This window comes from Venustampulla echinocandica, assembly GCF_003357145.1.
Source record: "Venustampulla echinocandica strain BP 5553 chromosome Unknown scaffold_1, whole genome shotgun sequence".
Taxonomy (NCBI): domain Eukaryota; kingdom Fungi; phylum Ascomycota; class Leotiomycetes; order Helotiales; family Pleuroascaceae; genus Venustampulla; species Venustampulla echinocandica.
This window is the reverse complement of record NW_022474206.1, coordinates 5,540,524-5,558,233: the sequence shown is the minus strand read 5'-3', so window position 1 is coordinate 5,558,233 and position 17,710 is coordinate 5,540,524. Positions and strand designations below refer to the sequence as shown.

Sequence of the window (17,710 nt, the reverse complement as noted above, 5' to 3'; positions counted from 1 at the left end):
CGCAGCCGCGAAGGACCCGAAGGATCACCGATGTTTTGGATGTGCAAATCCACCCTTGTACCGCAGTACGTACGGTAGTATGTCAAGCACGATGAGTTTAAATTCGATGGATCCGATATTCTGCTGCTCGTTCTCTAACCAAGAGTTTATTTCGCATAACCTGGCTGGCGCCTCCATCAGTTCCTTCCACTCCTCCTCGCGCCACAACGCAACAGGTAGAAGGACGCCACTTTCAGTGGCCACCTCGTAATGTGTTGTGTAGAACTCAAAAGTCTAAGTCGTCCTGCGATTCTAGATCTCTCCCGGCAAACCATGATCTGAATATTACATTGCCTTCACGCGCCTGGCTTCGTTTCCATACGCTTGATGTCTACTTCTCAGCGTGACCAGTCTTTGCTACAGATTGAGGTATGCCTCGAGAAAGCCAATACGACTCGGAGCAACTGAGACAACCGATTCCGATACGAACCTGGGACCGGACGAGTGAGGGTGATAGATACCAACAAGCATCTCATGTCCTTCATCGTGTTGCTGAGGATGTCTCACCTGTGTCGGCAGCCAGTCGAGACGAGATAGCTCCATCAGTGCCAGCGAAATCATTTAGCAGATCGGGACCTCATGCCAGCAGCATCTATACAAGAGCTGGTTTTGCTGAACATCAACCTCAGGTTGTGCTTCAAGTTCCAGCAATCAAACGGAAGCCAGTTAGAGCCACTACCCAACCTCTACCAGCGCCGTTATCGACCGAAAACCTGGGAATTCACGATGATATGTCTAATGAGCAACAGCACCCACCGCAACCATCCAACAATAAATCTTCTCGCTGGCCCCAACTCATCGGCAATGTTTCCTTTCTATTCATCCCTGTGTTATTCCTCACGCTAGGCTTAGTCCTCGGGAGCCTTGATGGGAAACCAACAAACGAGAGACGGCACTGGAACACCTACCAGAACTTAATGCAAATTGTATGTTAATTTTGAAACAGAAGGTTGAATTTGAACTTCTGTTTTGTTAATACCCCATAGGCAGCGACTTTATTTCCAATTACTTTCGCCCTCATTACAGGGCGGGCTGCAGTGAAAGTCGCAGCATATATTCTTCAAAATGGCACGACTCTTGGGAAACTTGAACAGATGATGGGAAGCAAGACAATTAGCGGTACAATTGGCACCCAGTTTCAGCTCCGGTCCTTCAATGCTCTTGGATTATGTCTTATATTGCTGTGGCTGCTATCGCCCATTGGCAGTCAGGCATATTTGAGGCTGGTATCTCCTGGCCTAGACTCCAGAACAAGCCCTTCGTTGGTGCCATACTTTACAACAGACACACAATCAATGTTTGCTGGTGGCGATTCTATATCGTCTGATTTAGTGCAATCTTCAGTCTTCAGATCGATGTTTGCTGCAGCGCTGCTAAGCCCATCAGATTCGAAGACTGGACCAATGGACCTTTGGGGTAATGTTAAGATTCCGTCCCTATCGTCTCTACAGCCTATTACAGGAGGTGATTGGGTGACGCTGTCGCCTAATGATTCAGTCGTCTACTCATCTTTGGTAGGAATTCCTATTGCTGCCTCAGGGATTGGGACGACGGATCTTTCTATCGAGTCGAGTTATATAAATTTGAACTGCGGAACTCCCAACAGGATGTCAGGATTTATGAATTTGCAACCCTTCTACCACGATAGCAACCCCAACAGCTCCCCCTATTCTGTGGATAACGGTACATGTCGTGGCATCGATTCCTCCGTTGCCTCCAGTGTCTATAATACCACTGCAACATGGTCGATCGGCTTAGACTCATTCGTCTCTCCCCACTTCAACGGAAATTTATCGACCAAGTCATCGTCGAAATCCTGCCAACCAGGGAGCCAAGGATATATTGCTTCTCCCTGTTCCCTGCGGAACCTCTCTCCAGCAGAGGTCAGACGAGGAACACTCCTATTCCAGTCTTTGCAAGTAGCTCCCGATGAGCGCTCTACGTCACCTAGAGTTGATGCTGCGTTTTGCCAGCTGAATCAAGTCTATGTAGAATCTCAAGTGACTTGTACCACTACAGCCACTACCCCACGAGTTTGCCGTGTCGTTGCCCAACGCAACTCTCAAGGTCACCACGCACCATCAGCCCTCACGCCACTCTCGTTTCCAGAGATATTCCAAGCAATGTCGCTCCATCTTCCCCGCTCATTTGGGACTGAAGAATCCTCATCCAGATCCGACCCATCAATCTACTACATCAGCAATCCTTCCCCAGCAGCCATAACCACTGCCACGGGCCCAGTCGACCTATCACATACCCAGCCTCAGATACTCTCTCATCATCTCGGCCAGATCATCAACACTTACTACACGCTCAGCCAGGCATATCAACTCATTACCGAGGGCTCTCCTCAACAGCTCCCGGATAACCCCACGGCTATCTCAACTATCAGGTTCTCGGAAGAATTGTACCAGGTCGCTTGGCCATGGTTCGTATTTCTCATCATCTCAATACTGGCCATGTTACTCTCCGGTCTTGCTACAGTCATTCTCTCCCTGCAAATCCGGAACCCCGATATCCTTGGGTATTGCAGCTCTCTGATCCGGGATTCCAAATACATTGATTTGCCTATCGAAGGAGGAAACGATGATGGCATGAAGCGGACGAGAATGAACTCGGACCTGAGATTGACGATGGGAGAGGTTAGGGACGCCGAGAATTCTCACATTGCTATCGTGAAGGAGGAGGACATGGTTTCAACGAGGAAGGATGGCAGGGTGTAAGGATGGCAGGAGTCTATACGTAGGCTTGCCATCTCGAAATATATTGACATGGTGCACCCTGGTTTTTTTTCTTCGGCGGTGTACTCTAAACCCATGCTTGATAGCAATGGGGAACCATACACCTTCTCAACGCCATAGCCTAGACCATTTACCTAGCAGGGCGAGGGATGCCATGCTTCCAAAAATACCATGGATTATCCACAAGTGGGTATACAGAGAATACCCTGCATTGCACAGACTGAAGTAATGCGGTTCATTGTTTATGTTGCCTCTGGATCAAGAGACGAGAACATAGCTATTTACCCGCCAGTAATCACAAGCAAGTCTGTATTCCGGACAAGCACGGGACCGCAAACTTATTAGGATTGCCTAGCCCCCAGGCCTCGGTGAATATTTTATTTTAAGTCCTACCTTGAGGAATGAGGATATTGTTTTATAGCTTTGCACCCCTTGTCCTCATAGATAAAGGCAACTATTAGTGTCTGGTGGGGCTTGGTGGAATAGGACGCCACAGCGGTCCATGTAACGGAGGGGATTTTAACAATTTGCAGGTGGTCTGGAGAGTCCTGGGTCATTGGGCATGGTTGTGGATAGCGTTTGGCATTCGCCCAGTTTTGGGCTGGTGGAATGCTCGGGGATGTTGATACTGGGTCTCAACACTCATCTATCAAATAGTTGTCGATTTTTTGGTTGTGGTTAATGTTAATAGGTTAATGTTTTGGGGGGTTTTTAGGAATATTATTGATATGACTTCAAGGGTTTGACTTTCCTGCCGTGACATACAATTGATCAATGTGAGTATCAAGCTTTCTTGTGTAAGAATAACGTACAAGGCGCCCTCTTCCCCCTACCAACCAACTATATGTCATGGGATGAATCGCTATACTAGTAGGGACGAAATATGAGATAATAATACAATCAAGATCACTTAATAGATGAGTAGCTTCCATGGATATCGAATTATAATAAAAAGCGCTAGATTGGTACACATTCACCACAACTAACCCCAAGTCCCACCTCCACCTCCTCTGCCTTGCCTCTTCTGAGCACTTAGTCTCCAATCATCCTCCGCAGCAAACTTATTATACAGTGGCTGTATCCTCTCCGCCTTCTTCCTCTTACTCAACTTATCCGTTGGAGCAACCTTGAAGAAACTCGGCGCGGCATCCACCAACCACTTCGGTTCAATCGCCGTCGTACAGTGCATATACTCCTTGCTCGTCAGCACAAGCCCATGGTATATGACCCATTCTGCCTGCTTGCCAAAGAGCGCGGAGCTAGGATGGAGATACACGGGCGTGCCTTCCAGGAGTGTTTTGTAGCCTTCTTGGGGGTCTTTGCGAGCGGAGTTGCGGAAAAGGCCAGAGCAGAGGGCTTGTCGTACTTTCTGTGTGTCGCGACCACATGAAATGACGGGGTGTTTGTAGCGTTCCATGATCTTGACGAGTTGGTCTCGGACATCTTTTGCTCGGCGCATGGAGCGGGCTTGGATGAAGTTTTCGAAACACCAGGGGTTGGCGAACTTGTTTTGCTTCCATCCATTGTAGACATTGAGGAGAGTAAGATGGTCGCCATGAGGGTCATGGAACTTTGCTTTCTTTTGATCGGCTTGGGCTTGTTTCTCTTTAGGGCGGTAGAAAATTGTTGGTAAAGATAACATAGCTATAATGCTTAATATTTCGTCTGAGCATTGCAAATCAACGGCAGCGATTAGAACTTTTGCTTGAGATGGTTCCATGGGGAAGTCGGCCATCTTGCGTCCCAGGCGAGTCAGGAGACCCTCGTCGTCTAAGGCAGATAGCGCGTATAGCTCCTCCAGGGCTGTCAACATGGTGTTCGTTGGCGGAGGGTCCATGAAATCGAAATGTAGTAAATCATTGATTCCCATAGCCTTCAGCATCAGAATAGTGTGCGAGAGATTCTGCCGTTGAATCTCCGGGATTGAAGTTGGTAACATTTCGGACTGGAATGCAGCTTCTGTATAAAGACGGAAACACTTTCCTGGGCCCGTTCTGCCTGCACGTCCAGCGCGCTGTTTTGCCTGGGCTTGTGAGATGGGCGTTATGACAAGTGAGTCCATGCCAAGCTTTGGATCATATGCGTTTTGCTTAACAAAACCGGGGTCAATAACATAGTAGATGTGATCGATCGTGATAGACGTCTCGGCAATATTGGTGGCAATAACAACTTTACGGCTTCCCGGAGGGGCAGGGTCGAAAATCTTGCTTTGCATCTCACTTGGTAAAGCTGAGTAAACCGGGAGGATAATGAGTTCGGGAACACTAGGCCCAAGCGCTTTCATACGCTCAAACAAAATTTCGCAACTGGTATCGATTTCCTCCTGTCCAGTCAAGAAGAGCAAGATATCTCCAGGGGGCTCTGTCAAATGTATTTGCATGACAGTAACTAATGCCGCATCAAGATAATCGGATTCGGGTTCCCGGGAGTACATAATTTCCACAGGGAATGTACGCCCTGGAATAGAGAAGATAGGACATTCGTTGAAGTAGGACGAAAATTTATCAGCGTCTAAAGTTGCAGATGTCACGATGACCTTTAGGTCAGGGCGACGTTTCAAAGTTTTCTTGAGCAAGGCAAACAAAACGTCGGTGGCGATAGTGCGCTCGTGAGCCTCGTCCAACATGATAACAGAGTATCTCTTTAAATTAGGGTCCATTAAGACCTCGCGCTGCAACATTCCATCGGTCATGTACTTAATTTTTGTCGCGGGAGAGGTGCAATCTTCGAAACGGATCGTGTAGCCAACTTCCTGGCCTAGCTGGCAGCCAACTTCCTCTGCCACACGCTTTGCAACTGACATAGCAGCTACACGGCGAGGTTGAGTACAGCCAATTATGCCGTTATTTGCGAAGCCACCTTCGGCCAAGTATTGCGTTAACTGCGTTGTTTTTCCTGAGCCGGTATCACCAACTACAATCAACAGTTGATTTTCATGAACAGCCTTGAGGAGCTCTGAGCGGAACCTGTAAACTGGCAATGACTCTCGTTGCTGCTTGATAGTCATGTCCGTCCTACGCCCAAATGATTGATCCTTGCTCTGCGTTGCTCGTTTCCACTCCGGTAGGGTCTCGTCAGCCGGCGGAGGTTTGATACTCCTCAAGTCACTAGCGAACTTTCTCCCATCAGGGGCGGCCATGGGATCCTGCCATTGCGCAGACAAGTCGACCTTGGAGCTTTCTTCAGTGGCTTTATCCTGGGCTTCCTGTTGCCGTATCTCCCGGCGGTCCTTTGCTAGAGTAGTTCCAGCCATGGCGGCTCGATTCATAGACCCGTCTGGCGCTTTCACAACTCTAATAGGAGACAATTCAAGAGACTGCTTTGTCTGTCCCGCAAGGAAGGGTGGCTCCTCCTCTCGGAGCTCGATATCCACATCCTCCTCAAGTTCCATCTCGCCCTCACCGTTGAGGGTGGCGTTGTAGTCTTCGTCCAGATCTGGATAGTCAGATGCTTTGACGACACCAGAAGCGATAAGTTGCCGAATCTCCCACCGTTCAGGTGATGTCATTCTCTTCTTGTTCTTTCGCATATTTTGGTAAGTATTGTCTTCAAAGACGACAGGTTTCTCATCTATCAAACCGTACTCATCCCTACTCCCTCCAAGCCTTTCCATATTCGCACCAGATTGTATCCTAGCCTGCGGAGCCAGATCTCTTCCAGTCTCCTGGTCCACATCCTTCATCGACAGTCCTATCCTTGAACCTTCAATTTTCAGAACTTTGACCTTAACCGGCTGACCTCTCGATACCAAGTCCGAAGGGTGATTGACACGTTGTCCCTCGACCAAGGCAGATACGTGGACAAGTCCATCCACCTTCCCTTTAACGCCATGAACATTCACAAAGGCCCCAAAGTCTTTAACGCCTGTGACATGCCCATCATAAACTTTGTATAATACAGGCTCATCGTCAAGTTCGGGAGTCGGAGGTCTCTGGAACTGCCTGTCATCATCTCGCCTCCGTCGTGAGGGCTTATGGTCATTCCGGGAGCGCCCAAATTCGTCTTCATCCTCGCAGCCATTCCTCCTTCGTCTCCTAGTATCTTCACCAGAGCGCGACCGGGACCGCGACTTATATCTCTCTTTCCGGCTGCGACCTCTATTATAGTCTTCATCCGGACTTCGGCTTCGTTTCCGACTCGTCTTCGTAGGCTTCTCTGTCCGGACTTTACCTTCGAGACCCTCAAGGAGAGCAAGGGTATCATCTATGGCATCTGCCCCAGGATCTTTGTCTCCATCGGTGTGTCCATCCTCTACACTCTCCTCCCATGGCACCTCTTGGTCGGGTAGTGCCAGGCCCTTGAAAACCTTAGTCTTCTCCTGTACTTTGCGCGACTCGTTTTCAGGTTCCTGCCCATTTGAGTAATTCCCCCCCTTGAACTTTGGATGCATAGTATGAACGAGGCGATCTATGCTCTCTATCAAACTTTGTGGAAAGTCCGCCCCCATCGCCTCCAGCTTCTTCTGAAATTCCTCCAGGGACTTGCATTGTGTATTTTGTGCGATCACGAACTCGGCGAGGGTCTTGTCGCTGATTCCAAGATGGTTTTGGAGCTCGGAGGTGACTTTAGAGACCAACGAGAGGATTTCAAGGGATTCGAGGTCGTCCATGGTAGCTGCGTTGGCATGTGGATATGCCGTGTATGTCCTCCAGGACTTTTTCGGTGACATGTTGAACCTTGATCTTATCGCGACGCGGCTGGACTCCTTGCATGACTAATCACCGGTTGCCCCTTCTAGTGGTCCATTCGATCTGCCAACCTAGAGCTCATACCTAAGGAAGGTGGCGAGAGTGTAATCAAAAAATGTTTTGAAACCCTTAATTGATTCCCTTACTTAACTTCGTAAATAAGGCCAAAGCACGGTAGAGTCTGTTAATATGGTTCCCGGCATCGCCGCCAGACTAGCCCGCCCGTGGCTAGAGACTCACGCTGGGACGACAGCAACTTCTGGTTATATATTACAAAGCAAGCATAGCTTTATGTCCTCCAAGTCTTCCAAATATTTACACTTTGAACGCCCCTCCATTTCTCGTTGCCGCAACACAATGGAGTTGTTCCCAGGGCAACCTATAAAAGCAAAATCGGATTCAACTGCCTAAAAGTCCCTGGCTTGGCCGTCTCTGTCGCTCCATACACAGATCTACCATCTCTCGTCTACTCCAGGGTTGACGTGGTCTCTACTAGAAGTTATCTAACCCGACCCGCCAATGAAGATCCAACTAGCCACTGGTATCTCGTATATTCTCTATTGAGCAGACAACCATACATCTTCGCCTTCACTAAGCTAGTTAAAATACATATGCCATTTATGACGACTAGTTTTGATGAGAAATACTGGGCGTCCATGTCCCTCGTACTTTACGTGCCAAAGTTTTGCCAAAAGAGTACAAAGACATGGGCAGTAGTACCTGGTCTGGTACGGTGCCTGGGTATCTTTGTGGATATTTTCATAGAAGGAGTTTTTGAGAAACAGAGGGGGGAATGAAGACCACAAAGCAACGGAAACCGTCAAGTTGTTGTAATGAAGATTTTACTCTTTGAATTGCTGTAGCCTCAAAAATGGCTTGGTGTTTCTGAAATATTTAGAGACAGTATGCCTATTAAGATCTACCTAGGTAGGTTCTGGAAAGCAGGCATTCCTCCACTTGGAGCTAGAAGTCTAGCTCACTAAGCTGAGGTACACTTGCTTTAAAACAAGTGCGAGAGATGATCAATCCCATTAGATTTCAAAGAGAGGAGCATAAAAACGATTAGTAGGCTCAACAGAATGATTGAGACAACATTAAACCAGCACAGTGATCGAGTACTGTTCTCAAAATTCGCCCCATGTGATATGAAGGCTCCTATTCAATCTTATATACAAATCTAGCCCTCTACTTCGTGCGAATCATCTTCAACTTCTTGGCAGACCATGAAAAGTTGTTTGCATAAGCCTTCGGGGTACGTTTCCGCTCGGTTGGCTCCTGGACAAAGTACTCATAGCCTTGCTTCTCCGCAAATCTAATGGCGTCCTCCTTTGAGTTGAAGGTAATGTTTGTGCCTTGCATGAAGTCCCCAGACGATTGCCAACCCATCAGAGGATTCTCCCACCGGTGACCCTTTGACAATATGTCCCAATCCATGCGCCAGTATTTAGTATGCCAGTCTCCTGATTGGGTTGCTGGCTTGGATGGTTGGTATATACTACGTCATATTAGATATTAATCACCCAGAATAAGGAGACGGAAAATCGCACCGAACGGTTCTGGCTTCAAGCTCAACTGGTGCTCCTGATAGCACAGCAGCTGGTAAAACATCGCCTTCCTCGCTGCCGTTCAGAACCCTCTTTGGAACCGGTGTAAAGAATCTACAGGGCGTAAGCTAAATCCTCCCTCCACCATCGAATAACAAACTTACGATGTAGCTTGATCTATCTCTGCAGAGTAATCAGGCAGGGCATGCTTCGGTATGTTTGCTTGTGCATCGGTGACCGGATGGGTGCCACGGGTGGTTGTCGGGGTGTTATCAGATGTCGTGAGGGGGGTTCCAAGGGCAGTGTGTGTGTCGAACCGGACAGTCCCTGGGAGAGGCCGCCGCGATGACGAGGCTCCTGCTTTTAGCAGTCCTCTGCCAATTGAAGGCCGTAATAGCGACATTTTGTGCTTCACTCGTCCTGTAGAATGGATGATCTCGGAGAGCTCTGTATGAAGTTGTTAGAGGTGAGGTCCGCGACGCTAACCAGGTTCGCTTAGCGCGGTTTACATCTCGGTCGGCCAACTTCAAGGTCTTCTCGACAGTAACAAACCCGCAAGTTCCCCCTCCACACATCATAACTACATTCGCTCGAGGTAAGGAGACCTGTTGTGCGGTTAATAATCGATCCCCGAAGCTCTAGATTGCAATTGGACTGACCCCAAATGGTAGCCATCACGATGAGTTACATCACCCGCCGTGCGCTTTCATCCCTCATTCCACCCAAGGTAGGTTACTTAGATTCCCTCACTATTGGTTTAAAGGGACACTGCTAACTTGATAATAGGTGGCATCTCCATCCGTAAGTTGATCCTCAAAGCAGCACTCGCTCAATTGAGCCCCCGAGAGATTCCCGAACGCGCCACAAAGTGCCGAGAGATGGAGTGGTTTAAGGAACCGGATGGCTGATAGGAAATAGGGCCTTGGTGCTGCACAAGATGCTGCTCGAATGCAGCGTGTAGTCAGCTTCTACGAGAAACTTCCTCGAGGCGCGGCTCCGGAGGTTAAGGCAAAGGGGCTCATCGGGAGATACCAAGCTCGTTACTTCGGAAAGAACCCGTCTGCAACACGTATGTTCAAGGCTTTCCCCTTCCTGTGTTTTACGACAGCATATTAATTATTTACCTCTTAGCGATTATTCACGCCATTGTCGCTATAGTTGCCCTTGGTTACGCTAACAACTACTATTTCCATCTTCGTAAGGCTTTCCCAGCCTCAGTACGCTGCATCATGAGACTGACAGAATACAGGTCACCACAAGAACAACGCTCACTAAATGGGAAGGGTGTCCTAAGCTAGAGATGGGCATGTTTTACTATGTTGTAAATAGGAATTAGAAGAATACCAGTCAGTTTGCAAACCGAAATGCAACCATCGTCTTGGTGATCGTGCTGGGTGGTATCGTGTCTTTAGGGACTGATCCTATTGGTGAGAGTTATGCAACACCCATCGACGAGATGAGCCATCATGCCTATTTTCCATGTAGAGAGTGACATATGAGGCGCCGTAGGAGGGTACTTCGACGCTATTAAATTTCAGATCCGGAGCACCGGGATGAACTATCCATATCTGAACTACGTTTAAACTTACGTAGGTACCTACTTGTACCATTCCGACCTCGTTGTAAACTCGCCATATGCCAGAGTGATCAAAATTCGCTTCTCTTGTTCTGGTGGAAGTTGTCTTGTAGAATTTGCCGCTCACTCATCCCTAGCGCAAGGACGGACTCCTAAAAACAAACCAAAGCGGCCCGTTATTGCTATAAAACTACAAAGTAACCAAACAATAGATTCTCGCCAGAACCTTTGACTTATACTATGAAACAGAAGCCTCAAATAGTGAACAGTGAGCTGCCCGTAACGCAGGTAGTTGACACTTTTCCTTATAAAGCGTCACACCTCAGCCTCGGATCCTAGCGCCGCGCGCTAGGCTTGATTAAGCCTTGTCGTCCCGTACCTTTCAGAGATCAATTCCACCTCTGTCACGATCTGAACAGACAAATAACCTCCCTCCCCACGAAACCAGGAGTCCCTTTACTTTTCTTCTTCTCGGCGTCTTTGGCACCGCGACTACTAATAATTATATCGCCACTAAACCTCCATACCCGCAAGCACCCCCGTCCAAGTCTACCAGTCACGGAAAACGGGCCAACGCATGCGCAGCTCCTGGACATAACAAACAACTCTGAAGACGTATGATGGCAACTGAAGCCACTCCTGGGAATCTTGCGACGTCGAATACTCCCTCTGATAATGAGCTGGTGCGTTTTACTATGGTGGCGGCTGATCTTTTCTCCCCCTTTGCTGACTTTGCGCCTCAGAACACCACCCAAACCACGAGCAACGATGTCTCCCCGACTGAACAACCTCTTGTAAATGGGAAGGCGAATACCGATAAAGATGAGACTAAGCAAGATGTTGAGCCTGTCGAAGCAGCCCTCACCTCAGCGGAGGTCAGCGTTAGTGGAGGATCGGATACTGAAGCTTCGAAAGCGGAAACCTCGAAAACCCAGGTAGATGAGAAGGGTCATCTCCGAACCGCCTCGTCTGTGAAGAAAGCCATCTCATTCAAACCAGTCTCGGTCAATAAGACTTTCCTTGCGGCCAAAAGCGCGACTGCTTCCACAACTTTGAAGCTTGGTGACAAAGGATCCCCTGGAGTTATGTCGCCCCAAAGCGGAACTTCTGCAAGCTCGACACCTAGACCTCGATTGGTTGCAAAGGCTGCGAGTGGTCTCCGTGATTCGGCTCCTCGAACCTCCAGCATTTCAAATGGTGGCAAACCTGGCGCAGCTCCAGACCCAAGCGCTGTGTGGAACAAAAACCGACGTACGTGCAGTTTCCCGATCTTGCACTGGATATCTTACTGACCATTTACATAGCTGCGCCTCCTCCAGAACCAAAACGATTTACTGACGAAGAGCTGAAGCAACGATATGGTATTCATTTAGCTACCAGACTTCAGTCGGACGATCCGGGAAGGGAGAAGAACTGGGCAGACATCGACGACGACGATGACGATTGGGCGCCAGAGACTATTGAGTGGACTGATGGTACTAAGATAACTCTACCCCACCCTGACGAGACGCCCGCTCCTACTCCAGAGCCTGCTCCAGTACCATTGGTGCAAGATACAAGACCGGTTGAAGTACCGAAGTCAAAATCGCCGGCCCCTATAGATAAATCGGGATCACCAACCGTCAAACCTAGTGGACTCGGGTCTGGTAGAGCCGGCCTTATCCTCAAAGGTGCTACGGAAAAGCCAACACTGGTTGCAAAGCCTCCTGGACCCCCTACTCCAGTCAAATCACCATGGGCATCGTTGCCACCTGTAGACAAGGTGCCGCCTATTGCGATAGACACTCCTCAAAACCAGCCCCAACAGCAGAGCCGTTTCAGCCAAAGAGATCCTCATGGCTTCCAAGGCATGCCGCCTCCCGCAAAGGAAATTGCTGCAGACGACTTTAGCCGATCATGGAGAGATGGCAGTGCGAATACAAGCAGAGAGCTATACAATTCACAATCTGGCAGATACGAGCCAGTTAATGATGGTCGAAGAGGGTCGACTCGCAATGATCCACATTCGAGGCAACCTGCGGTTCTACAGCGACCAGCACACGATGGCCCTGCGGAGCCTTCAGCTGCATTCCAGACGCATCGTGCTGGTGGCCAAGATGCTGCCTATGTCCGCCGCCGCACCTCGTCAAACGTGAGCGGTGGCAGTGGGCACTTTGCAAGACGAATGAGTCGCGGTCACGAGTTGGCCCCCCAACCTCACGAGATGTTGAATGTACGACGAGGCTCGCTGGCGGCGGTAAGCGACGCGCCTTCCTCACCCAGGGGCTTTTCACCTTCAGGTCAACAACCCCAACGCGGCTACCAAAACCAAACCTGGCAGTCTCGCACTTCACAGTCGCCTGTCATTAGCCATCCTTCGCCTCAATCGGTACATGGTCAAATTGTTCCCTCTATCTCAGGCTCAGTGGATGGCCAGAGCCAGCCATCGAGTGCCGTTCTCTCTGAAGAGCAAATCTTCGAAGACCAGAAGAAGCGCATGCAGATAGCCCGCGAGCTGGCCATCAAGCGAAGACAAGAAGAAGAAGCCAAGGAAGAGGCAGCTAAGAGAGAACGCATTCGCATCAAATTGGAAGCCATGGGTCCGCCTCCCGAAAAGCCAAAGAAGGAGACCCCCAAGCAAGAGAAGGCGGTTCCTACGCAAATCCAAGTGCGCGAATCTGCAGATACAGTCCCTGCGCAATCTAAGCAGGTCGAGTCGACGGAGGTTGGAAAGGTGAAGTCTTCAGCGCCTCCCGCCACAAGTGCTGGTGAGGTGAAGACTTCGGAGAAGGGTGCCCAAGATCATCGCGCCAACGATGTTCAGGAAGGTGAATCCGCTGCACCCGGCCGTCAAGGTTCTCAGGACGCCAGGTCTTCCCAATCCTGGCAAGGCAACTCAGCCCAAGGCTCAGATCGATATCAAGCTCAAGGCCCTTGGGCTCCTCCTGCGCAACAATCAGCTTCGCGGAGCGTTTGGGGTCCGCCCACCAGCGACAAAACGCTAGGCAACGGCACGTTCAACCCTGAACTGAGCAGAATACCCAATATGCACCCATCGTCGCTCCCAGGCCCGATTGGACCTCCAAACTCGAATCGTGGAAACGATGGCCAGTTCGCCCGCGGTCGGGGTCGCGAATTATACAACTCGAGACCAGCACCTATCGGCCCGCCGAATAGGAATGTCGATCAACATACCGAGGAACAACGCCGTCTGGTCTCACAGAGCGGCTGGGCCAATGCGGCGGAGTCGGTTCAAAAACAAGATACCCTCATTCGCCAAAAGCAGGACTTAGAGCTTGCCCAACGCCGAGAACTTGAAGAGCAAGGCGTGGCCCCAGATATCGCACAACCAGTGTACAAGGAGACCTGGCGACAAGTTACATTAAACGAAGATGGCAGTCGAAGCAAAACAGAAACCGTTCACGCCGATGTCCATGATGCATCATCGCAGTTCAATTCCGGATGGAAATCTTACCCATCTAAGGCGGAGGACGTAGCAACACGAGCCATATTCGATGAGCAAGATCCAGCTCGCCGCCGTCATCTCGATGCTATTGGCAACACGGCCCAGTCCCAATTTGCTGATCCTTGGAGACCAGCAACCATGAATGCCTCTCCTCGAGTCCGCGACTCACGATTCTTCCCAAACAATCGGGATATCCGGCATGAAGATCCAGTGGTTCCGTTTGAGCGGCCAGGGTCGCCATCTCCTCCACCCCCAACCATGGCAGGTCACCCAGCGTACGATGGAGATACCGCACACCCCCATGTCTCCCTTCCTCGCCCTGCACCTGTCGTCAAACTACCACCGGTGGTTCTTGCCCCGATCGGTCCCCCGAAACCTACATCATTCGCTGCGGCGGTCATAGCACCTACAGCCCCATCCGCAAGCCACGCTCCTGGTTATTCAGGACGACAGGACTACCCTTCTAGAAATTCTGCCTCTCATCAAGATAGTCGACGGGTACCAGAACCAACCGCTGGAGTTTGGCAGGACCGTATCAATACTTTGATTGGACGCAAACACTCACCACCTAAAACGCATGCTCTTGCTGTCGACTCGTCCAGCAAACATGCTCTGGAGCTCCCTAATTCACAGTTTGCGGCTACCGTCTCACTACCTTCGTTATCCTCTTCGGAATCAGGGTCCGATGATGCGCCAGTTGCTTCGAAACCAGCCGCCGAGGAATGTTTTGAAGAGCAAGAAATGGGATCACTTCCTGTTATCAAATTGCCATCAAACGCTCCTCCCACAGCTTGGGCCCCCGCTGGTTCACCACCAAAGTTCCTGCCTAAGAAGTTCCTAGCTGCTGATGTTACCAGCGTCGAACCAGTGGAATTCACGGACTATGTAATGAACAATAGGATCAACTTCTTGATTCGCCTTCCTGGAGAAGTAGAGGGAAGACTTGTTTACGGTCCTTTTCTGCGCCAGAAGAGCAACCCAAGACGAGGTGGTGCCCGGGGAGGAACTCCACGCCAATCTTCATCATCACATCCTCGGGGCGGCAGAGGAAGAGATGCATCCAGCGGCTTTCAGTCTCCGAAACCAGAAAACTCAACAGTGGCGTCCGGTAGTAACCCCACTAGCCGTGGCGGTGGCAGAGGTGGCAGAGGATATGGCTCGAACTGGAACCGTCACGTTTCTACCCCCGTTCAGACTTGATCATACCATATTACAATGGCGTCGACAATGACGTTTGGTCATACCTGCTCTAGGAAAACCACCTTTACGACTGTAACCATGGATACTTTTTTTCACAACAACCACTTTTCACTTTACACTTGTAACTCAATGCATGAGCGGATCGGATCGTTTGTCTCGTCAGCGGCTGTATTGCAATTGGCATACAGCGTGTACATTGTGCGTGAAGTTATGGCTTACTTAATGAAAGTTGGCTGGCATGACTGGAGCACGTTTGCAGGGGCAGACGATTCACAGGACTAGAGATAATTTTGATGGAAAGCTAGAGCCTGTGAGGATCTAGCTTGGTCGAGATACTTCATTGCAAATCTTTGGTCCCTGGCTGTAAGTTTAGTTTAAGCCTTCGAGGCCACGATGCCGCATACAACGGCTAGTTGCTCGCATAAATACATGAAGATGTTCACTTATATGACTTGATCGTGAGAACCATAACTGTAACTGTAACAATTAAATCGAATAACTGATAATAATGAAACGATGGAAGTTTGAGACTGTACAGTACGTTGTGTAGAACTCGGTAGTCATGCTTCAGACTTCCGAGTGGAGCCCGAATATCATTCCAGAGTCACCTGCAAGTTTCAATGCCCCCGTTAAAACCCCTCCTATCAACCCCACGAGCAAGCCCACTTCCTTGGGCGAATAATATATCGTTATCTCCAACCTACCTACTCTTCCTACAGAAATATGAGCTCACCCAGCCAACCAAAAACGCAGAAACAGATCAACCTCCTCCGTGGCTGGCCACACGCATCCCTCCTACCCACAGCCGCTATCACCAACGCCGCCCAAACCGCACTCACCAACCCGTCCATCTCCACGCCAGGACTCCTATATGGCCCGGACGCAGGATACGAACCTCTACGAGAGGAAATCGCTTCATGGCTCTCCGGCTTCAACTCCGGGAGCGCTGCAGCCAGCACTCCCGTTTCCGGCCCGGCTGACCCCGATAGGATCTGCATCACCGGAGGAGCAAGCCAGAATCTTGCGTGTGTCCTTCAAGTATACAGCGATCCCGGGTATACCAGAGTTTGGATGGTAGCGCCATGTTACTTTCTGGCCTGCAGAATTTTCGCTGATAGCGGGTTGAAAATGGCGGCTGTGGGAGAGGGGAAGGATGGTGTTGATTTAGAGGGCTTGGAAAAGAAGTTGCAAGAAGCTGAGGGCATAGAACGGAAGGTAAGTCAGATGTATTATTTCTTCGAGCAGTTAGTCGTTTTCTTGGGCAAGTCAACAGAGCAGAAATCCAACTCGAGGAAAGCCCATCACGTGAAGGGGATATACTCCCCCTTTTACAGATTACCCTTCAATAAATTCGCTATGGAGTTGTCTTCTATAAGAAGTCATTATATCCCTATCATTCAACGTATCCCGATATTTAGCAAAGCACTAACACCCCCAAAACAGAAACTCAAAACCCCAAAACCATGGTCAAAAACCTACCGCAACATAATCTACTGCGTGCCCACCTTCTCCAACCCCTCAGGGAAAACCATGACTCTCCCCTGCCGCAAATCCCTCGTTCAACTAGCCCGCAAATACGACGCCTTGATAATAACAGACGACGTCTACGATTTCCTACAATGGCCTACCACAGCGACATCCTCTATTCCAGCCAGCAACAAAACCACAGCACTTCTGCCCCGTCTCGTGGACGTCGATCGTACTCTTGATCCAATCCCCTCCCAGGACGGTTTTGGGAACACCGTTTCCAATGGCTCGTTCTCAAAAATCGCCGGGCCGGGAACACGCACTGGCTGGGCTGAGGCGAGTCCGAAATTCACATACGGGCTCTCGCAGTGCGGATCCTCGCGCTCGGGAGGCGCCCCGAGTCAGCTTACTGCTACTATTGTGTGTGAGTTGTTGCGGAGTGGGGAGTTGGGGAGACATATTGAGGGGGTTTTGGTGCCGGCTTATCAGAGGCGGTATGGGGCGTTGATGGATGCTATTCAGCGATGGCTCGTGCCGCTTGGAGTTACGGTGGGGGAAGTTAGTAGCGAGGGGGGTATTTTTGGAGGGTTTTTTGTCTGGGTTGAGATGCCGGCGGGTGTGGATTCTGGGGTTGTGGCGAGGAGGGCGAAGGAGAGGGAGGGGTTGGTTGTGGCTCCTGGGAGTATGTTTGAAGTTGAGGGAGATGATAGTGTTAAGTTTGATAGAGGGGTTAGATTGTGTTTTGCATGGGTTGAGGAGGAGGAACTGGCTGAGGGCGTGGAGAGGTTGGGGAGGGTTGTGAGGGAGATTACAGAGGAGGGTGTGACAGGAAGAGTTGACGAAGGGGAGTTGGGGGTGGATTTGGGTGAGTTTAGATGATGGGTTTAGATTATGGCATTTGTGTGTACCACGACTATATTACGTGTATTCCTCTTTTCTATAACTGAATATAAAACACTACAATGTTCTTATTCGAACGCTAGTTGGGAAAGGGAAACCCCCTCGCTCCC

General features: G+C 49.9%; 6 protein-coding genes across 6 annotated transcripts; 4 read left to right on the top strand and 2 right to left on the bottom strand.

The window, feature by feature from the left end:
• Window positions 1–410: 410 nt before the first annotated feature.
• On the top strand, window positions 411–2,762 carry BP5553_04328 (uncharacterized protein; the record flags this gene model as incomplete). Its single annotated transcript, XM_032012951.1, has 2 exons — window positions 411–965; window positions 1,026–2,762. The coding sequence occupies 2 exons, from the start codon at window positions 411–413 to the stop codon at window positions 2,760–2,762; spliced, it is 2,292 nt and encodes a 763-aa protein (XP_031872644.1).
• Window positions 2,763–3,762: 1,000 nt separating this feature from the next.
• On the bottom strand, window positions 3,763–7,449 carry BP5553_04327 (putative ATP dependent RNA helicase; the record flags this gene model as incomplete). Its single annotated transcript, XM_032012950.1, has 1 exon — window positions 3,763–7,449. One exon carries the CDS (start codon window positions 7,447–7,449, stop codon window positions 3,763–3,765), a length of 3,687 nt encoding a protein of 1,228 aa, XP_031872643.1.
• Window positions 7,450–8,653: 1,204 nt separating this feature from the next.
• BP5553_04326 (Uncharacterized protein) lies at window positions 8,654–9,415 on the bottom strand (the record flags this gene model as incomplete). Its single annotated transcript, XM_032012949.1, has 3 exons — window positions 8,654–8,963; window positions 9,016–9,126; window positions 9,177–9,415. 3 exons carry the CDS (start codon window positions 9,413–9,415, stop codon window positions 8,654–8,656), a joined length of 660 nt encoding a protein of 219 aa, XP_031872642.1.
• Window positions 9,416–9,691: 276 nt separating this feature from the next.
• BP5553_04325 (F-type H+transporting ATPase subunit F) lies at window positions 9,692–10,287 on the top strand (the record flags this gene model as incomplete). Its single annotated transcript, XM_032012948.1, has 5 exons — window positions 9,692–9,739; window positions 9,799–9,813; window positions 9,931–10,081; window positions 10,144–10,209; window positions 10,262–10,287. The coding sequence occupies 5 exons, from the start codon at window positions 9,692–9,694 to the stop codon at window positions 10,285–10,287; spliced, it is 306 nt and encodes a 101-aa protein (XP_031872641.1).
• A 921-nt stretch (window positions 10,288–11,208) lies between these two features.
• Window positions 11,209–15,233, top strand: BP5553_04324 (Uncharacterized protein; the record flags this gene model as incomplete). The annotated part of the gene is made up of 3 exons (XM_032012947.1): window positions 11,209–11,271; window positions 11,332–11,839; window positions 11,893–15,233. 3 exons carry the CDS (start codon window positions 11,209–11,211, stop codon window positions 15,231–15,233), a joined length of 3,912 nt encoding a protein of 1,303 aa, XP_031872640.1.
• Window positions 15,234–15,956: 723 nt separating this feature from the next.
• Window positions 15,957–17,579, top strand: BP5553_04323 (uncharacterized protein; the record flags this gene model as incomplete). The annotated part of the gene is made up of 2 exons (XM_032012946.1): window positions 15,957–16,448; window positions 16,677–17,579. 2 exons carry the CDS (start codon window positions 15,957–15,959, stop codon window positions 17,577–17,579), a joined length of 1,395 nt encoding a protein of 464 aa, XP_031872639.1.
• Window positions 17,580–17,710: the final 131 nt, after the last annotated feature.